Raw genomic sequence first — 19,353 nt, 5'->3', positions numbered from 1 at the left:
ATGAGCTTTACTTCTTTCTTACCCATTTTGATGCCTTTTATTTCTTTTCCTTGTTTAATTGCTAGGAAATCTGATTTGATTTCCAATTTCCAATTTCCAATCAAATTGGTAGGAAATTTGATTGCTTGTTTGATTGACATCTAGGACGTCCAGTACTATGTTGAATCAAAGAGTTGAGAGAGGACATCCCTGTCTTATGTTCTATATATTCCTGACATTAGGGGAAAAGCTCTCAGTTTTTCCCCATTAAGGATGATGTTAGCTGTGAGTGCTGATTATTAATTTCATTGTTGAGTGTTCCAGCTCAAATATTTCATAATTTGTTTAACTTGTCCTCTATTGGTGAACATTTTATTATTATTAATGATGCTATGAACATTCTTGACATAGGTTTTTGTATGTCTCAGTATTTCACTAATATAGATTCCAATATAAAACTGAGAATACTTTAGTCTGTGATACAAATTGTCAATAATTTCCGCCAAGATTATAACCATTTTTATTTCAATATTTCAATCAGCACAATACACTTCTCGGTTCTGGGTTTCATTATTTTAAAAAATTTCAATTTAAAAAGATGGTCTTGGGCACCTGTGTGGCACAGTTAGTTGTGCATGTCTTCGGCTCAGGTCATGAACCCAGTGTCCTGGGGTCAAGTCCTGCATCAGGCTACCTGCTCAGTGGGAAGCCTCCTGCTTTCTCTCCTCCCATTTGTGTACTCTCTTGCTATCTCTATCACTATCCCTGTCTCTCTTAAATAAATAAATAAAATCTTTTAAAAAATTAATAAAAATAAAAAGATGGTCTTAATGTACTAAAACATATTTCTTTTTCATATTTTCTTTTTTTTTTAAAGATTTTATTTATTGATTTGACAGAGAGAGATCACAAGTAGACAGAGAGGCAGGCAGAGAGAGAGAGAGGGAAGCAGGCTCCCTGCTGAGCAGAGAGCCCGATGTGATGCGGGACTTGATCCCAGGACCCTGAGATCATGACCTGAGCCGAAGGCAGCGGCTTAACCCACTGAGCCACCCAGGCGCCCTCTTTTTCATATTTTCATGTGCTCGTGTTATTTTTTGGTTTTGTTTGTAGGCATATGAATATTCTATTCCTTTTCCAACATTTGTATGAGGGTATTTGGCTTTTCCTTACTGATTTAGAAGACTTCTTTATGTATTACATACATTAATCCTTTTACATTATGCAAGGGGTGCCTGGGTGTCTCAGTTGTTGGGCATCTGCCTTTGGCTCGGGGTCATGATCCCAGCGTCCTGGGATCAAGCTGCACATCAGGCTCCCTGCTCGGAGGGAAGCCTGCTTCTCCCTCTCCCACTCCCCCTGCTTGTATTCCCTCTCTCACTCTCTCTCTCTCTCTGTCAAATAAATAAATAAAATCTTAAAAAAATATATATGTATAAACTTGGTACAGTGTCATAAAAGACTTTCCTTCTTAAAAGGCGCTAATTATTTCTTTACTTAGATACGTATTTTCTTTTATTCCAATTTTGGTAAACTCCATGTAATAAAAGTTAAGATACTGAATAGCAAAGTCAAAACATTGTTCTAATCATTGTTTATTTGCCTCTTGTATTGCATACCTTTTGCAATATCTTCTATTTTCATCCCTTTTTAAACACCACCGAGAGATGGCCAACTAGTGACAGCGTCTCATTCCAGTTTTGGAAAAGTCTTCTAAATCTGTAACTTTAACCTATTCTTCCTCTTTGTGTCTTCTGGAGCCACACAGGATAAATCTCAAGTCTGTCCATCATCCACATTTCCCCTGCCCATGTTGTGCATAGCCCCTCTTTGACAGAGCACCTCAAGACTTGCAGCAAGCAGTCTGTAGGACTTACTTGTCTCCGTGTCAAAGTATTTTCCTCTCCGCCATGTGGCACTAGCTATCGTGGGCATTGACAGCATACGTTTTTATTGTATAGACGTTCTGCATAAACGAAAATGTGGTTGGCAGATGGAAAACAAATCAATGGTTGACGTGAGAAAGCGATGAGAATGGTATGTAGTAAAAGGGGCTTTGGAGGTTTCATTATTTAGAACTTGTGAAGTTAGGGGTTGTGAGAGGCCAGGATGGAATGGATATTGGCATGGTGATAAAGTTTTATCATCTCGTTGTGAGAACAGACTGTGACAATGGTGCCTGAATTCTCAAGTGTGCTCAGTCAGTGGTGCTAGGCTGACCAGAATTAGATGGCTCTCTCTCAGGACAGTAAGTAAATGTGAAGGCTGGAGGTGGAATGAAGTCAGTCACATAGATCCAATGTTGTCTTCCACAACGTCCATCTCTGTCTGAAGTGGCAATGCAAAAGAAAGACAGGAACTTGTGTGAGACTTAAGGAAACATCGAGAGGAATCATTGTCTTTCCCTTGCCAATCAAGGATGATGACTTCAGCCACCATGCGTCTTGCTTCCCTTTTCATGAATTTCAGTATGCTTGGTGATTTATGGGAGCTCAGATCCCTTGGTCGATGAAAAGTTTCTCAGTTCCAATTTTTATATGACAGCCTCTGGAAGATTTGAAGAGCAACCAAATATACCAAGTTCTTTTAGCCATTCTTAAAATGACAGGTTTTTCTGGCATCTTGTCTTTGTCACTCTTAAATGGGTACAGTTTAATTTAACTCTGTTCTTTATGAAATTTGGAAGGCAGACACAATGTATTTTTGTTGTGGAAAACCACAGTAGGAGGCAGTTAAACTCTTACTCCTTGAGCTGGTTTCTACGTTAAATTCTTATTCAATTAAAAACTAAAGTATGTATAGGTTTATAGAAGAATATATTCTGAGTCAGTCCTTAAAAGCTGATATTACAACGTAGTATGGATTTTACTTTGTCATACTCACAGTTTCAAGTTCACAGTCAATGTATTGGCTTCTTTTGGGACAGATCATTAAGCAAACTCTTGCAGGTTGTGGAAGCTTCAAGCTCCTCTCTAAGTCTTTGGCAGAATTAAGGATCTTTTCATCATGAATATCAAACCATCACCAAAAAATGTCCACAAGAACAAAACAACCAACAACCACCACAACAAAAAACAGTATGACCTCTTCTTAATTACCAGGTACCCAGTGTGGTGGCTAATAATTTTCATACATCCTTTTCTTCTTTCCCCCATGCACTTTTATCTGAGAACAGTGGGAAGAAAGGAACACTTGAATTACCCAGATTTGTGGATCTGGACCAAGTCCAGCGTCCTAGACAGACTTGAGAAGACTGGTTCCCAAGTGTGATCTGGCAGTCCCACCCCCTCAGCAATGACATGATGAGCTTCATGCCTTTAAGGGCGCTTTGATATGTATGATTGCATTTGATCTTTACCTTGGGGGTTAGTAGGACAAGTGGCCTTGTCCTCACTTTGGCCCTAGAACGACCTGAGCACAGGAGCTTAACGCAGTTCGTACTTTGTCTCCAGAGGCAAGAGGAAAAACCTGATGTCCCACCTTGTAGCCTGGGGCTCTTTCTGCCGACTGGCACTGCGCCCTCAGATGCTGGGGTAAATCTGTGAAGTTGGCTTGCACTGGAGGGAATATACCCATGGCAATGCCTCTGAATCTCAGAGTTAAAAAGGAAGTGAGCCAACAGGGAGGGGGAAAGCCTTCAGCATCTTAGATCTTTATTTCTAAGAACACCTGGAGGAGGTAGTTGGATGATTTGACATATGTTTTAACAATGAAGAGCTTCACTATGAAAAGATAAGAGTCTGTAAAGTAGTTGGGAAGTCAGCCTCCTTTAATACACACAGACTCTTCTTTGGAGCTGAAAGTGCCTGTGGGGTAGAGCTGCGGTAAAGAAATGATCCCAGGAGATAAAAACCATCACTAAGACAGGAGAGTGAAATGTTTTCTCTCCTAGTTACCACTGGAGCTGGGTCAAGGGTATAAAGCTTTATACTGCTCTTCACTTAGTGCCCCACCAGCTGGCACAATGGTAAGCAGATGCCCTGGGTAGAGCGGTACCTTACAAGTGACATTTCAATGACAGGAGTACCAGAGAGTGACAATTTGAGGAGGGGAATGATATCGAGAATCTTGAAGTGTGTCCCCCTTTTTCTGTGTCCAGCTAACCGTTATCTTCCATGTGTCTTCTGTCTCGGTCACGCTAGGGCTGTGGCCAAGCAGCGGGTTTGGAGGGATCCGTCTGTGCCTCTAGGGCTCGGGGATGGGCTACTTTTCTCTTAGAAGGGCCAGTTGTATGTTGGGAAAACATTGTATGGAGTTACTGGGCATGCCAAAGATAGCTCAGTTGACAGGTGAAGCTGAGCTCCTCAGAGCTCCTCAGAGTCAAAATGAGGAGTATAGAGCACATAGAGCTCAACTGCATGGGTATAACAGATGTTTCAGATGTATTTCATCTCCACTCTATAAGCAGTTACAGAAAGAATGAGAAAGCAGGAGGTAATGAATCACAGGAAGAACAATAGGACCGCATCCTTTATTTTCACTTTGGAGATGGACCTAGACCGCTCTCCACAGCTTTCTCTCTGTTTCCTGGAATACGTGGAGTCTCCCCTTTGTCTGGGATGGATGGCCGTTGCAATCCAGGAGAGTGATGGGGAGAAACACACTCTGGGCTGCAAAGTGAATAGTGTTGTTCACATTCCCAGGGACTCAGAGGCCACACCCCAAGTCCTGGTGAAGATGGAGAGCTCCATCCCATGATAGAGCCTTGCTGTGATCCCAGAAGCACTGCCCCAGTCTGCCATCAGGATCCCTAGTTCCATGGGTGTAAGTCACCCAGCCAGGGACAATTTGGAAGGCACCCATTCCTTTATCCATCCTGTGTCTGACTTACAGGGTCAGGCAACTGGGAGACCCAGAGGAGAAGACCACCATGGGTTCCTGTGGGGCATCTCCCATCCCTCCTCCTTGGCAGGGGCAGTGGGAAAAGGATACCAGGAGGATTTTCTGACTCCAGTGGCTGAAGACAGAGGGTCGGTGTTGGTTCTTTTGATCTAAAAGTGAAAGATTTCAAGAACACATGTGGCAATTTAAAATCCTGCAGTACCATCCAAATAATAATAGGCACAGAATAGCATTTTTAAAAAGTTATTTTTCTGCTGTATACTTTTAAAAAACCACAGTAGTTTTTAATCTGCCTGGAACATCACTGATTTGACCAATGTTATTTACTTTCTCTAGATATATAGGTTCTATTATAAAGATGTGAACAGAATTTTTAAACTAGGTTTCCTTATTGTTGATTATATAACTGATTGTGTCCATTGTGACTCCAACAATTTAAAAAAGGAATGAACTTTTTTTTTTTTTTTTTGGCTATATAGCCATATGTGTTTATTGTGTTTCAAACAATATAGAAATGTAGAAAGGGGAAGTGGTCCCATAGTCCTGTTCCTCAGCAACAGTCACTGTTAGCTCTAAATTTGCTTCTAACTTGCAGGAGCTTAAGGACAGTAGTTTTAAGTGAGCTTGTGTTCTCACATTGGGTTGCATTTGTTCTGTCTGCAAAAACACATGGCATAAACAGCAGTAAACCCAGTATAATAACAACCAGAAAAATGAAAATTTGTACAAAGCTACAATAGATACCAAAAAGACCCTGAACATTTAAAAGTGTTAGGTCTGCTCATTTATATTCTTTGTGGCGTTTTATGGTCATTGTCGGTAAGAGGTAAGAATCTTCCGTGCATCTGCCAACCCATGGCATCTGTTCTTTCCACTCTTCTGGGTATTTGTGAGATCTTTATGGGCTTCTGACTTTCCATACTTAGGATAAAAAGATCTATTGGTCATTGAAGCAGTCTTTTTAAATCCCTTCTCTGGATGGCCAGTTGGATATAATTATAAGTCATGAAATTTATCATCACCTATGGCTGTCAGAAGCAAATTTGTTAGTTTAATTATACCTCATGTTTCTTTACTCATGATTATTTATCAGATGATACTGGGGGCTTCGTGTGTGCCTCACACAGTGCTAGGATTAAGGGTACAAAAGGACCAGGCAGGCAGGAGAGAGACACACATGGACAACTCTGAGGTGATGTGAGAAGAGACCACCCCAGTTGACTGAAACCCAGAGGACAGAGTGACTCCATTTTTCCAGAAAATACCAGGGAAGGATTCTTAGAGGACTGACATTTCAGTGACATGAGTCATGAAAGTTTGGTAAGAACTTGTAGGTGGAGAAGAGGCTGGGGATGAAACAAGGTGTGTCAAGACAAAGCTATACTGGTAGAGAAGGGAATGAACACTTATGAGGCACCTACTGTGCAGACACTGCGTATCTGCTAATTTGATGCTGTCAGGTCTGCATCATTGTCCTCGTTTTGCCCAGGAGGAAGCTCAGGAGAGTTATGTGTTTTGCCCAAGTTCTTGGGTTACCGCTTGGGGAGTCATGGTTCTGCCAGTAGAATGAGGCTGAGGAAAGAGCTTCTCTTCTGGCGGGAATGATACCTTGGTGTGGCTGGAGTGTGGCCTGCCATGAAGGAAACAGATGGAAGCGAGGTTAAAGATGGCGAATGGAACCGATTAGTGAAGGGCATTTTCAGCCTGTGTAAGATTTGCTCTTAGTGTTTGAGAACACTAGTAAGGGTTTGTAAGCAGACATGGGAAGCTTGACTGATTTTTTTTTTTTTTTAAGATTTTATTTATTTATTTGACACAGAAGAGAGATAGCGAGAGAGGGAACACAAGCAGAAGGAGTGGGAGAGGGAGAAGCAGGCCTCCTGTGGAGCAGAGAGCCCGATGTGGGGCTTGATCACAGGACCCTGGGATCGTGACCTGAGTCAAAGGCAGACTCTTAACAACTGAACCACGCAGGTGCCCAAGCTTGACTGATATTTTATTTTATTATTTATTTATTTATTTATTTTTAAACTATTTTATTTATTTATTTGACAGAGATCACAAGTAGGCAGAGAGGCAGGCAGAGAGAGAGAGAGAGAGAGAGAGAAGCAGGCTCCCCGCTGAGCAGAGAGCCCGATGCGTGGCTCGATCCCAGGACCCTGGGATCATGACCTGACCCGAAGGCAGAGGCTTAACCCATTGAGCCACCCAGGAGCCCCTTGACTGATACTTTAGAAAGACTCTGGCCACCATGTTTTAGATGGAGGGAGTTGGATAAGACTGGAATTGGGGTTACAGATTTGTCTTCACTACACTTAGATGTGCAAAGAAAGTATTTTTCTAAATTTGACCTTTCTCCTTAAGACCACCTCTCCACTTAGTAAGTGGAGAAAAAAGAAGCTACATTTAGTTGAGAGGAGGAAACTCAGATTGCTCCACTAATGTGGAAAGTCTCCTTCGGTAATTCATTTTTCCCTCTGCACCCCACTGAGTTGGAGTCTCAGTAAATGGGGTCTCACATGGCTTTGAGGGTGTGTGTATGTGTGTTTGTGTCAAATATTGAGGCAGTCTGGTGACTGTGGTCCAGTGGTGGTCTGGCTTTGCCTGGGCCATCTGTTGGCAACCGTTGCTGAAGTGCGTGGCTGCTCTAACTTGCAGTCTGTTTTCTCCCAGATCAGTCAGGGCCTGGCTGTCCGTATTGCCTACGTGGTCCCACCATGGCTCTTGCTTGGCCTTTATACCCCTTACTTTATCCCACAATAAGTTTTGATAGTGCCCTTCTCTCCATGGTCCTCCACGGTAGTACTTGCAAATGTCCACACTGCTTAGAAGCTCGTCAGGCTTTGTATGACTAACCTCAGAACTTGGCCTGCCTGCCTATCTATCTATCATCCATCCATCCATCCATCCATCTATCTATCTATATCTATCTACCTATCTATATCTATCTATCTATCTATCTATCTATCTATCTATCTATCTATCACACAACTGCTGTGACACCAGTTTTGCCGAGTTACGTGATATGGTCACCACCCATGCAGTCATCACTCCATGTTGTCATGAGAGTGGGGGGGGCATGAAGACGTTCTGTGAGGTGGCATATCCTTTAGATCCCTAACGGGAAGGTGATACAGAAACTCCTTGGCTTTTGGTTTTTGTTATCAACCTTTTTAACTCCTCACCCTCTTCTAGGATTTTAGCCCTGATTGGGAAAAGCTGTACCAGATGTGTCTCCATCTCCTGATTTCTCTTTTTACCTCAACCACTTCTCTCCACCGTTCTCCTTGTGTTCCCAACTCACTGGGACTTCTCTAGGTCATCCTGTCCTCCTTTAGGAAGAAACCCTTTAAACTCCCACTTTGGGCTATCATGGTGGCCAGGGTACAAGGAAGGAGCGAGGTCAGCTGTTAAGATAAAGGAATTTCAAATGAATTTCAAACTGTCATATTTGTCACCTGATGGTAGAACGACTGCAGTAGTCTAGGTGAGGGATAATAAAAGCCAGAAGAGAGTCCTACGTGTGAGCCTTGGTGAAACCAAATGTGTGGGTGATGACAGGGAGGAGTTGAAGATGACTTTGGGGTTCCTAGTTGGGGCAACCATTGGATAAAGATTCACTTTACAGAGAAAAGACAAGAGGAGAAGGAGTCATTGTGAAGGCAGAGGGGAGAAGGAGGAGGTTTGTGGTGTGGGAGGAAGAGAGGGAAAGTAATGATTCAGTTTGGGATCTGACTGAAATGCTGTCTAATAGGAGAAATGTGGGGCTGGCGCCTGGGAGAGAACCTGCCTGAAGAAATGGATTTGGGAAACAGGTGAGAATATCTAGGAAGAAAAGGAAGAGAAACTCACCTGTCCTTGTAAATGCTAAATTTAAAGACATCAACAAGGTCATCCCTGTTTTAATTCTTCCTTGCATTTCACAATGACCCAGTACTTTGGGACCTCTCCTCCAGGTTTCCTGCAGCAGAACACCTCTGAGGTCTCAGGGTACTGACAAGGGTGTCCATTGCTACTTCTGATGCCCAAGGGGACCTTTAAAGTGCCAGGTCTGATGCCTAGATCCATGGTATACTAAGTTCATAACAGAGTGAGGCAGAATATTCCACACAAAGAAAACTTTGATGAGTGGTTAAAAATAAATAATCTGCAGGTGCTTGCAGAGGCGCTGTCTAATTTTTCGTAACTGAGCTGAGTTTGTTAAGTGAACTCCGGGGAATGTGACATGTACCTCTCAAAACCATCATCGTTATGCCTGAGACATGGTCTAACCTTTGGGTGTCCTCTGCTAATATAATTGCCTCGCTGTCTTTGAGAGGTGGCTTCTAATTGGGTTTCACAGTAGCAGTTGCTGTCGAAGTGCGGGTTGCAGCCTTTCAATGGGTTGGGCTGGTTCATTAAGCGTTTCCTCTCCCTGGACTGGACAGCTGAGCCTGGACAGGAGCCAGCAGTTACTGAAATGCCATTACTCAGAGGACTGACCTTTAAGACACTGATTTGTTATATCATTGAGGTTCGACTTCTCTCAAATTTAAATGGAGCTTTATTGCATACAGTGCTAAACTCAATTCTTCTCACTCTCCGTGGCCTTTCCATAAGGTTATTTCCCCCTGGTTCCTAGCATTTAGTCCTCTGGCTGGACAAGGGGTTTAAGAACTAAAGACAGCTTGCCATTTACTGGGCTTGGGACCATCCGTGCGAAGTGTGGTGGATTATCGCACGGGCATGACTCAGAGTCCTCAGAGGATTGATGATTTACGTACAGGTAACCTGAGGAGAAGTCTCTTAGCCAGTTTTCTTCTTTTTGGTAAAATGTGCTGAAAATTCTTTCTTTTCCTCAAGTTCTTATTTTTATTCCAGTTCGTTAACATACAGTGTTATATTAGTTTGGGGTGTGCAGTATAGTGACTCAGCACTTCCATACATCATCCTGTGCTCATCACAGCAAGTGCCCTCCTTCTTCCCCATCACCTGTGTCCCCCATCCACCCACCCGCCTCCTGCTCTTGGAACCATCGCCTTGTTCACTGTCATCAAGAGACTGTTTCTTGCTTTGTCTCTCTCGCTCTTTTCCCTTGTGCTGGAAATTCTTATCTCTAGGATTATTGTTCTGAAGGTTTTTAATTCCTTTGGAGAAAATGAGTATATAACGGTCACACTGAATAAACAAGACCTTGAGCAGGGGTGGGTGGGAAGGTGGGACCACAGAAGGAGCTCTGTGTTCTGCTGTGGCTCTGCTTAGAGTAGCTCTGTAGCCAGTCCTCTTTATGCTCCAGGAAGACGTCCTGGGCAGGTCCAGTGTATTTTCTGATCATTCTTGTGCAATAAAAAGCTGTCCAGTCACGTTTCCTTTCCAGAAAGTCTCAGTTTGGTGATTAATGTGTCCGGCCTCAAACAGGCTGGTGTAAAGTGAAAACTTCTTCCCTGGCGCAGATTTCAGATTCAGTTTGTCACATTCTACCAAAAGTGAAAACTACTGCTATTTCTAGTGAAGTACATTGAAATTATAGATTAATTTACTTCTTAGAGGTGATAAACACATTTCCTTATTCTTAGTCTTCAGTTACTTGTATTTGTTATTGCAAAGGCTGTTTTCAAAATGAAACTTTGTGGGGTGCCTGAGTGGCTTAGTCTTGGGTGTCTGCCTTCGGGCTCAAGTCATGATCCCAGGGTCCTGGGGTTGAGTCCCGCATCAGGCTCCCTGCTTGGTGGGAAGCCTGCTTCTCCCTCTCCCCCTGCTTGTGTTCCCCTCTCTCACTTTGTCTCTCTCTGTCAAATAAATTAATAAAATCTTAAAAAAAAAATGAAGTTCTGTGTTTGTTGATATTATTATGCCAAAGTACAATAAATTTTTGTGTATTGATTTTTGTATTTAACTATTTGGTTCAATGTTCTTATTTTAATAGTTTTTCAATGAACTTTTGATACAGACAATTATATCACCTGTGAAAATGATGTTTTTTTCCTTGCTTTTCATTTCTTGTGCCTTTATCCCTTTATTTTTCTATATTGCCCTCCAGGCAGAATTAGTAAATAGAAGTGTCAATGACTGCCATCGTTTTCTAATTTTTGATTTTAGAAGTGTTGCTTGTTTTTTCCAACAACAAGTTTTATTTATTTATTTGAGAGAGAATGAGAGCAAGAGTGAGAGAGGGAGGCAGAGAGAACCCTCACAAGCCCGGTGGTGGGGGGCGGGGTAAGGGGGTGGGCAGAGGAAGCAGTGGACTTGGAGCAAGGAGCCGGACTCGGGACTCCATCTCAGGACCCTGGGATCATGACCTGAGCCAAAGGCAGATGCTTAACCGACTGTGCCACACATGCATCCCAGAAGGGTTGCTTGTAAGAATACACCAATAGATAGAATATTTATAGTAATTTTTTTGTGGATATCCTTTATTACGGTTAGAAATTTCAGTAAGGAATTTTAACCATGCATCTGCATAGAGTCTTATCCAATATCTTTTCTGTATCTAGTGAGGTGTTGTGGGCTGACTCTTACAGAAGGGTATTAAGATGCAGCCTATTGTATCTTCTAGGTGCAGTCATTGCCAAGTGGATTGGGGTGACACTACATTTTGAAACGTGATTGATACAGTGTGGATGAATTTTTTAAACATAGACTTTTTGCAGGGAAATACTGTATTATGCGGTCATGCTTGAAAAGTAAATCTAAAGTTTGTTTGTTTGTTTGTTTGTTTGTTTTTCTCTCTAGTATTACTTTACCGTTCTTTTTGGCCATGAGGGTCAGAAACCTCTGGAGCTGCGCTGTGATGAGGAGCAGGATGGTAAAGAGTGGATGGAGGCCATTCACCAAGCCAGGTAGGGATTCACGTCCTCTGTGTGACACGAGGTTGGCTGGGTCTCTCGCACTGAGGTTTTCAATGTTGGCTGTAGTTCTGGAAGAACTGGCAATTCTAAGATGGGTTTCCCATTGGTATCTCCTTTTTAGTGATGTGTGAAATGATACTTTGAGCTTTCTATGGCTATATTCTAGCCAAAGATGAAAAGTAATAAATATATAAAAATAATAATAATACAAACTATGGAAAGAACCTAGATGTCCATCAACAGATGAATGGATTAAGAAGAGGTGGCATATATATATATATATATATACACACACACACACACACACACACACACACACACACAATGGAATACTATGCAGTCATCAAAAGAAATGAAATCTTGCCATTTGCGATGACGTGGATGGAACTAGAGGGTATTATGCTTAGCGAAGTGAGTCAGTTGGAAAAAGACAACTATCATATGATCTCCCTGATATGAGGAAGTAGAGATGCAACATGGGAGGTTTGGGGGGTAGGAAAAGAAAAAATGAAAGAAGATGGGATGGGAGGGAGACAAACCATAAAAGACTCAATCTCAAAAAACAGACTGAGGGTTGCTGGGGGTAGTGGGGACGGGATAGGGTGGTGGGGATATGGACATTGGAGAAGGTATGCGCTATGATGAGTTCTGTGAAATGTGTAAACCTGGCGAGTCACAGACCTGTACCCCTGGGGATAAAAACACCTTATATGTTTATTTAAAAATTAAAAAAAAAAAATAATAATGGGTCACTTTTGTGGATTGTTCCTATATGCCAGGAACCCTTCTAAGTGCTTCTCAATGAAGGCATTTATTCAGTGTATTGATTTGCTTATCCTCTCAATAATCTGGGGTTGGGTCTTATAAATACCCCCTTTTACAGAGAAGGAAAATGAAGCTGGGAAGGTTGGTTTGCTTGTCTGAGGTCACACAGCTGGTAAGTGGCAGAGCTGGGATACAGACCCAGCCAAGCCCACGTTTGTAAACCCTGCCCCGGGCAGCCTGGTTATCAAGAGGGGTGATGCTGACTCGGTCTGGGGAGATAGAAGAGTATGATTTTATTTCCTCCCAAGAAATACCAAGAAGGTAGAAAGAACTTACTTGGCCGCAAACAAGAACAAGAAATCTGAGAGGTAGCTCCCTCTCTCATTTTTCATATTCATTTCTGAAGTTCAGCCCATTTTTGCTTCTAATAGCTCCCATGCTCACTGCTTTCCTGTCTGTCTCCTCCTTCATCCAGTCTCTGGTCACTCTGTAAGTCCCTTCTTACATCCCCGCTGCTTCTGGGGCAAGACTCCAGCTGGGGCACATCTGCTTTTCCTTCCCCTGACATGCCTCTACTGCCCCTGTCCCTGAAACTGTCCCCCACAAGTAGCTCTCACAGGCCCTTCTCCAGATTGTTGCAGCTCTTGCTTTGCCACATGTAGAATATTTAGCGATTTAGCACAATTTATGTTTTTTTTTATTATTCTTTTTTTTAATTTTTTTTTTACATATTTCCTATGTGTGATTTATGTTTCCTGAGCTGGATTGCATGCACCTTGAGAATGAGGAGGAGGTGGCTTCATTTCTGAACAAAGCACAGTGCTAATTATGTAGTTGGTGACCAAGAACTATTTTCAGACTGTAAAGAGGATGGGGCATTTGTTCCGAGTTTAGATTCTTCTCGAATCCTTGAGATTTTTTTCTCTCCTCCCTTCCCCACCCCTCTTTTTCTCTTCTACTACTTTATATTGACCACCTACCGCCTCTGTGTCAGGCAGCATGCTGAGTACTTTCCATACGTTGTTTATTCCTCACAGCTACCCACTTTACAGATGAGAAAACAAAGGCTCATGATTATTAAGCAGATTGGCCAACATCTATCATGAAGTTGTTAAGCTGCAGAGCTGGGCTTCACACTGAGATCAGTCTGACTCCAGAGCCTTTTAACCAGTGTTTTGGGTTATACCTGTCTTCATTCTCTTCAGTCGTCTCCTTTTCTATTCAAAGATGCAAAGAGGTTAATATAAAGTCAGGGTTGAGAGTAAAAAAGATATTATCCGCAAAATATTTCAGTTCTTTTTCTTTCCTCCCCTTCAAAATATCTCTTTGAGAGGCACAGGATTGGCGACCAAATGCTGCTCTCCGAGGGCGCCCCTGGGGTAGCTTGTCCACACCATGATCCTGGCACACGGTTCAGCTGTCTTTTCTGTCATTGTTTCTGTCTGACGGCTTTGCTCCAGACTTTACTGTAATGACAGTGACTCGCTATAGAAAGAAGGTCAGGTCTTCAGAGGTGAAGAAAGTATCAAGTTGGCAAGGTAGAACTCTTGGGTTCTTTCTAGACACAATCTCTGTGTAATTCTTTCCTACCTGGGAATTAAAATGAAGTATGTAACTTAAAACATGTGTCTTTGCTCCCCAACCCCCTGCCTTTTTTCATTCCAGAAAAGTGAGATACTATTAGTAACCTAAATACCTTACTTTTGTAGTTGCCAAGCAAATACTGGGGTGGACCAAGTACAGAGTATGCATTACTTCAAAAATGGTTCAATTTTAAGTGAGTTTTTCTTTTTTTCCTATACCATGAGAACTTTGTCATGTATGTAGGTAAGGGTCAGTATTCGGGGTTGATTGACATATGATCGATTAGGGCACTTGTGGTCTTATCAGGAGACAGACTTTAGAAACTGCTTTAGTGGTTTAGGTGACCAAATGATCAAAATTTTCTTCTCTCGTGGATATGAAGATTTAGTTAAGAATTGATTTTTTAAAAAATTTTGGTTCATTGGATTTGCTTTTCCTTTGATTTGAGGCCCAGAACTGGGTTCTTTGATGACTTCTTTTTAATCAGATTGCTTTATACTTGAGTTCTTGTATTTGACTTTTTTGCACTGAGATGCTTCTTCAGTCTTGTTTTGTAAATCAGGGAAGATGACAACTTTTCCCTTTAACTTTAAGTTGAGTGTTTGGTGTGAACTTGGTTCTGTGAAAGTCATTCTGACTGTTCATACATGTGCAGAGCCAGAAAGTTAATGAAGATGACTCACAGAAAGAGTTTGTCAGCCAGTGTCGTTTGGCATTGGGCTAATTACACAACCGATCAGTTGACTAAAAATTTCACCTTTTGAGGACAGTCTGATGGCGTTAATTTGGTGCCACTGCTTTTTAAATAGAAAATGCTCAATAATTATGGTTTTACTTTTTTTTTTTTTTTTTTTACTCTTTTTAAAAGTCTGAGCTGTTGGTTAACTGATGACTATTTTAGCCTGAGACCAGGTCTTTTCTGAGTATCCTGCCGACCCTTCTCCTGGTCTCTGCTCAGAGAAACCCTTCTGCTCAGAACCCTTCTCCTGGTCTCTGCTCTTTTCCTGAGATGTCTTCTCAGTACTGGCTTGGGCATGCTGCCCTCACGTGCCATGCAAATCACATTCTTGCCGCTCACTTTTACACCTCCGAGCTGAAGCTACTTGCTCTAGCTGGCCTTCAGAGGATCTCTGGGTCATTTTCTGGGATGCTGTATTGCATGTTTACTCCCTTTGACGGGGCCCAAGGAAAAATCTTTTTGGAAATTATATTCTCATTTCAAAGTTCTGACGGGGTCCAGAAAGCTTGTTTTACAATTTTTCTTGAAGTTGGCCAATACTACATTTCTAAAACACTCGCACATTTCTACTATCGTTCCATCACTTATTACTGGCACCAGTTCATGGGAAGCTGCTAGCAGTCTTATTTTTGTCTGGATGGGGAGAGGCCAGAGCATTTTAATGGCATTGAAATTCTATGCTTATTCCATAAGTGGTTTGGTAGTTGAGTATGGGACTCCGGATAGTCCTAATAACCTGATTTTTCTTGCTGTTGTTGTGGTCTTGGTCATGTCTGTTTACTGTGGTTGATTTACTCATTGACATTAGGACAGTCAAAAACAATGACTCAGTTAATTGTGAGTCCTTAGGGCTCACTGATTGAAAAGACAGCATCCACAGCAAGTTTTCTCCACTCGTCTTCTGCTGGAACGCTATCCAAGCAAAGCTTCAGCAGTTAGAAGGTGGTTATAGCCTGGAAGAGGATCTAGGTATGCAGAGAGGTACCAAAGCTCTTCCTGTTCTGGTTGAAGTGTAAGACCCAAAGGACCTGGTCTGTGACAGTTGAGGAAGTGACAGAAGAGGAAAGTATTCCAGAGATGGGGTGGAGGATAGACCTCCTCTAGGTCTCTGTGACTGTCTGCATGTGGGCCGTATTACATCAGGAGGTTATCTAACGCATCTCTCAGGCCCCTAGCGTGGAGAATGTCACTTGCTGGAGAAGAAATGATGAATGAGAGCAGGTTTGTAGGGCAGAGATGATGAGCGCTGGGCGGGAAGGGCCTCTGTGGGGAGTTGGAGGGTTTGTGTGCCTGGAAGTGGTGCTGAGGATCCCTTCTGAGGGCTCTCCTTGCCTTTGCTGTATAAGATATGAGAAAGTGAGTATTAGAAGTTACTAGAGATGTGAGGTGTGTCCTGAGGGGAAAGCTGGCTTTGGGTTTCTACCAAAGCTGAGGTTAGGGGAGGACTTGTGAAAAGTTGGAGATGTAGAGAATATTATGCCTGGTACGGCGCACCACGGAATGTCCATGTCTTTTTCTTTTTTCTCCCTGGAAAGGTATGGCTTATGCTTTCAGTGTTTGGGACTGTCCTACTGTATCTTTTGCCTGCTTTCTATTTTTTTTCCAACTTTAATTCTGTTCAGACCCCCCTCTTGACTCTCCTCCCTCCTCTTGGTGTGTGCCTGTGTGAGGTAAATCTTAGGCTTTTCTCAGTGGTGAGGGCATTTGCAAGTGAAAAGGAGGTGGGTGTGTGCTTCCATCCCGTAAAACTCCTGTCAGATTTAGTTTGGCAAAGGCTCTACAAAACCTGTTAGCTCACCCTGTCAGTCCTGACTTAGAGAGACTTATCTTCCAGTTAACTCTTTCAGGGAAGTTCTGTGTGTCCACTAAAGAAAGCCCTAATATAGCCTCCTGGGTCTATGTTTATCTGTAGTCCTTTTGATTACGTGTGCCTGAGGCAGCCTGTAGTTCATTCTCTCTCCCCACCCTCCTCAATCCGTTCTTCCCTCCCCTACAACATACACAATCACACACACACACACACTCTCACCCCAACATAGTAACTGCACCAAATACCTGGTGCCTGTACCTCATCCTTTTTACTTGGATAGAGGCTTGATTTAGCGTGCAGTGTGCAATATAAAATCTGTCCAACAATAAAGGCCACACTGTGTATCACATCATCCCCATAAAACCAGGTCTTTAGAGAATGTGCATGGAGAAATCCCCTACATATCAGAAAAAAAGTGATCACACAGAAAAGCTGAAAGTGATTCGTGTATCACAGGGAAATGACAGGACTAGAAAATCAGAAATGGGCCATAATGTTATAGCCTCAAGCAATCCCAAAGCCATATTTTGTATTCTTCTCTTGTAAGACTATCACTACTTTAAAGCTCAAGATGTGGATTTTGTTCATTTGATATATATATATATATATATATATATATATATATATATTTATATATCAAATTTTTTTTTTTTTTTTTTTTTTTTAACTAAGAAGTTAGTCGGGCCTTTGCCTCCAGATTTGACATGATCAAAGAGACTTCAACACTTTCTTCTTTCTTAGAGCCTGGGAAGCGCAGCAGGTTAGAGAAAAGGGATGGTATGTCTGTGAACAATGAAAGATTTCACTTGCTGAGATCCTAGAACTTGTTTTCTGTAGGGAAAAGTTGGGCTTTGAATTGCTTTATTTTCAGCCCCTTGTTAATACTGTCACCTGTCCGTTCTCCTTCCCGCTCCTCAGAAGTGCTTTTGCTTCTGCTGACCCCTCAGCGGGAGCTCGCTTTGCATCCACAGCTGGGGCGCTTGGTCCGTCTGCGTGTGCCCTCCGGCCCGCCTGCGGGGGGCGCCACCACCACGGGCTCTCACCCTTCCGAGAACCTGCGCTTCTTTGAGTTAATTTCTGCTCTGAGCCTCTGCACCCACTTGCTTCGGATTCCCTTGCTCCATCATTGATTCCCTGGCTCTCCTAAACTTCCCATCTGTTTACCAACCCCTCTTGGGCTTTTTTCCTGTATTCTTTGATTCCCCATGAATCTCTCCCACCTTGAAAGAAAGCATTAAAATCCCTCCCTTGGCCCAGCTCCCTCCTCTAGCTGGCCACTCCGGCTGCGGCTGCGTAGCCCTGCTTTTGGAAGAAGCGGTTGGGTGGTTCTCCCTCGTACACAGCGCAGGACTCCAGCTCCCTTTTCAGCCCTTTGTGTTGGGTTTCTGTCCCTAACCCAGGGAAGCTGCTGTCGCCTGAGTCAACAATGTCTTTCCAAAGCGTTTCTTTCCTTATGTAATTCCAACTTTCCAGTTATATTTAATAGCTTTATAATACAAGTAGTACATAAATCCAAGCTCTCTAAAAAAAAAGAAAAAGAAAATTCAAACAATGAAAAGGAGAGAGAGTGAAAAGTTATAGTTTCCATTCATAGCTCATCCTTCCCTGTCCCCATTCCCCAAACCCACTTACTCTCTCCAAGGTATTTACTGGTAACAACCCGCTGCTCAGTTTTTCTATACATTTGCATATCTGTTAGATAAATAAGAAAAGATGGATAGATAAGATAGCTATGTAGATTATCTGAACACTTTTTACTGACTAGTCACATTAGTTTCAGCCTTCCTTTTGATGTAGGAAGGACCTTAGGGTTCAAAGTCAAGGGCCAGGAAGGAATTCTTGAGACGTCTTTGGTGCAAAAAGGTGGTTTTATTAAAGCTTGGGGATGGGCCCCATGGGCAGAAAAAGCTTACTAGGGTCTTGAGGAGTTGGTCATTATATACTTTCAAGTTGCGAGGGGATTAGGGATAGCCTAAATCTCTAAGGAATTTTGGAAGCAAGGTTTCCAGGACCTTGAGGGGGCTGGCCATTGCTGGGAAAAGGTCATTTATCACCATCTAATAAAACCTCCATCATGTGATATAATACCATATGTGGAAAACCCAAAAGATTCCACTCCAAACCTGCTGGAACTTGTACAGGAATTCAGTAAAGTGTCAGGATATAAAATCAATGCACAGAAATCAGATGCATTTCTTTACACCAACAACAGGACAGAAAAAAGAGAAATTAAGGAGTCAATCCAATTTACAGTTATACCCAAAACCATAAGATACCTAGGAATAAACCTAACCAAAGAGGCAAAGAATCTATACTCAGAAAACTATGAAGTACTCATGAAAGAAACTAAGGAAGACACAAAGAAATGGAAAAATGTTCCATGCTCATGGAATGGAAGAACAAATATTGTAAAAATGTCTATGCTACCCAAAGCAATCTACACGTTTAATGCAATTCCTATCAAAATACCATCCATTTTTTTCAAAGAAATGGAACAAATAATTCTAGAATTTAGATGGAACCAGAAAAGACCTCGAATAGCCAGAGGAATATTGAAAAAGAAAGCCAAAGTTGGTGGCATCACAATTCCAGACTTCAGGCTCTATTACAAAGCTGTCATCATCAAGATAGTATGGTACTGGTGCAAAAACAGACACATAGATCAATGGAACAGAATAGAGAGCCGAGAAATAGACCCTCAACACTATGGTCAACTAATCTTCGACAAAGCAGGAAAGAATGTCCAATGGAAACAAGACAGTCAACAAATGGTGTTGGGAAAATTGGACAGCCACATGCAGAAAAAT

General features: G+C 42.3%; 1 protein-coding gene across 1 annotated transcript in view; it reads left to right on the top strand.

Annotated features, from left to right (window-relative positions):
- RASGRF2 (Ras protein specific guanine nucleotide releasing factor 2) overlaps window positions 1-19,353 on the top strand; it is a 247,608-nt gene that overhangs the window by 63,098 nt on the left and 165,157 nt on the right. The window contains exon 2 of the mRNA XM_032847493.1: window positions 11,533-11,639. Within this exon, the coding sequence (XP_032703384.1) occupies window positions 11,533-11,639 (107 nt within the window). The remainder of the gene's footprint in view (window positions 1-11,532; window positions 11,640-19,353) is intronic.

The sequence above is a fragment of the Lontra canadensis genome, unplaced genomic scaffold (assembly GCF_010015895.1).
Source record: "Lontra canadensis isolate GAN:19392208 unplaced genomic scaffold, GSC_riverotter_1.0 scaffold4, whole genome shotgun sequence".
NCBI classification, from domain to species: domain Eukaryota; kingdom Metazoa; phylum Chordata; class Mammalia; order Carnivora; family Mustelidae; genus Lontra; species Lontra canadensis.
The sequence above is the reverse complement of the archived record's forward strand: the minus strand, read 5'-3'. Positions and strand labels throughout refer to the sequence as shown.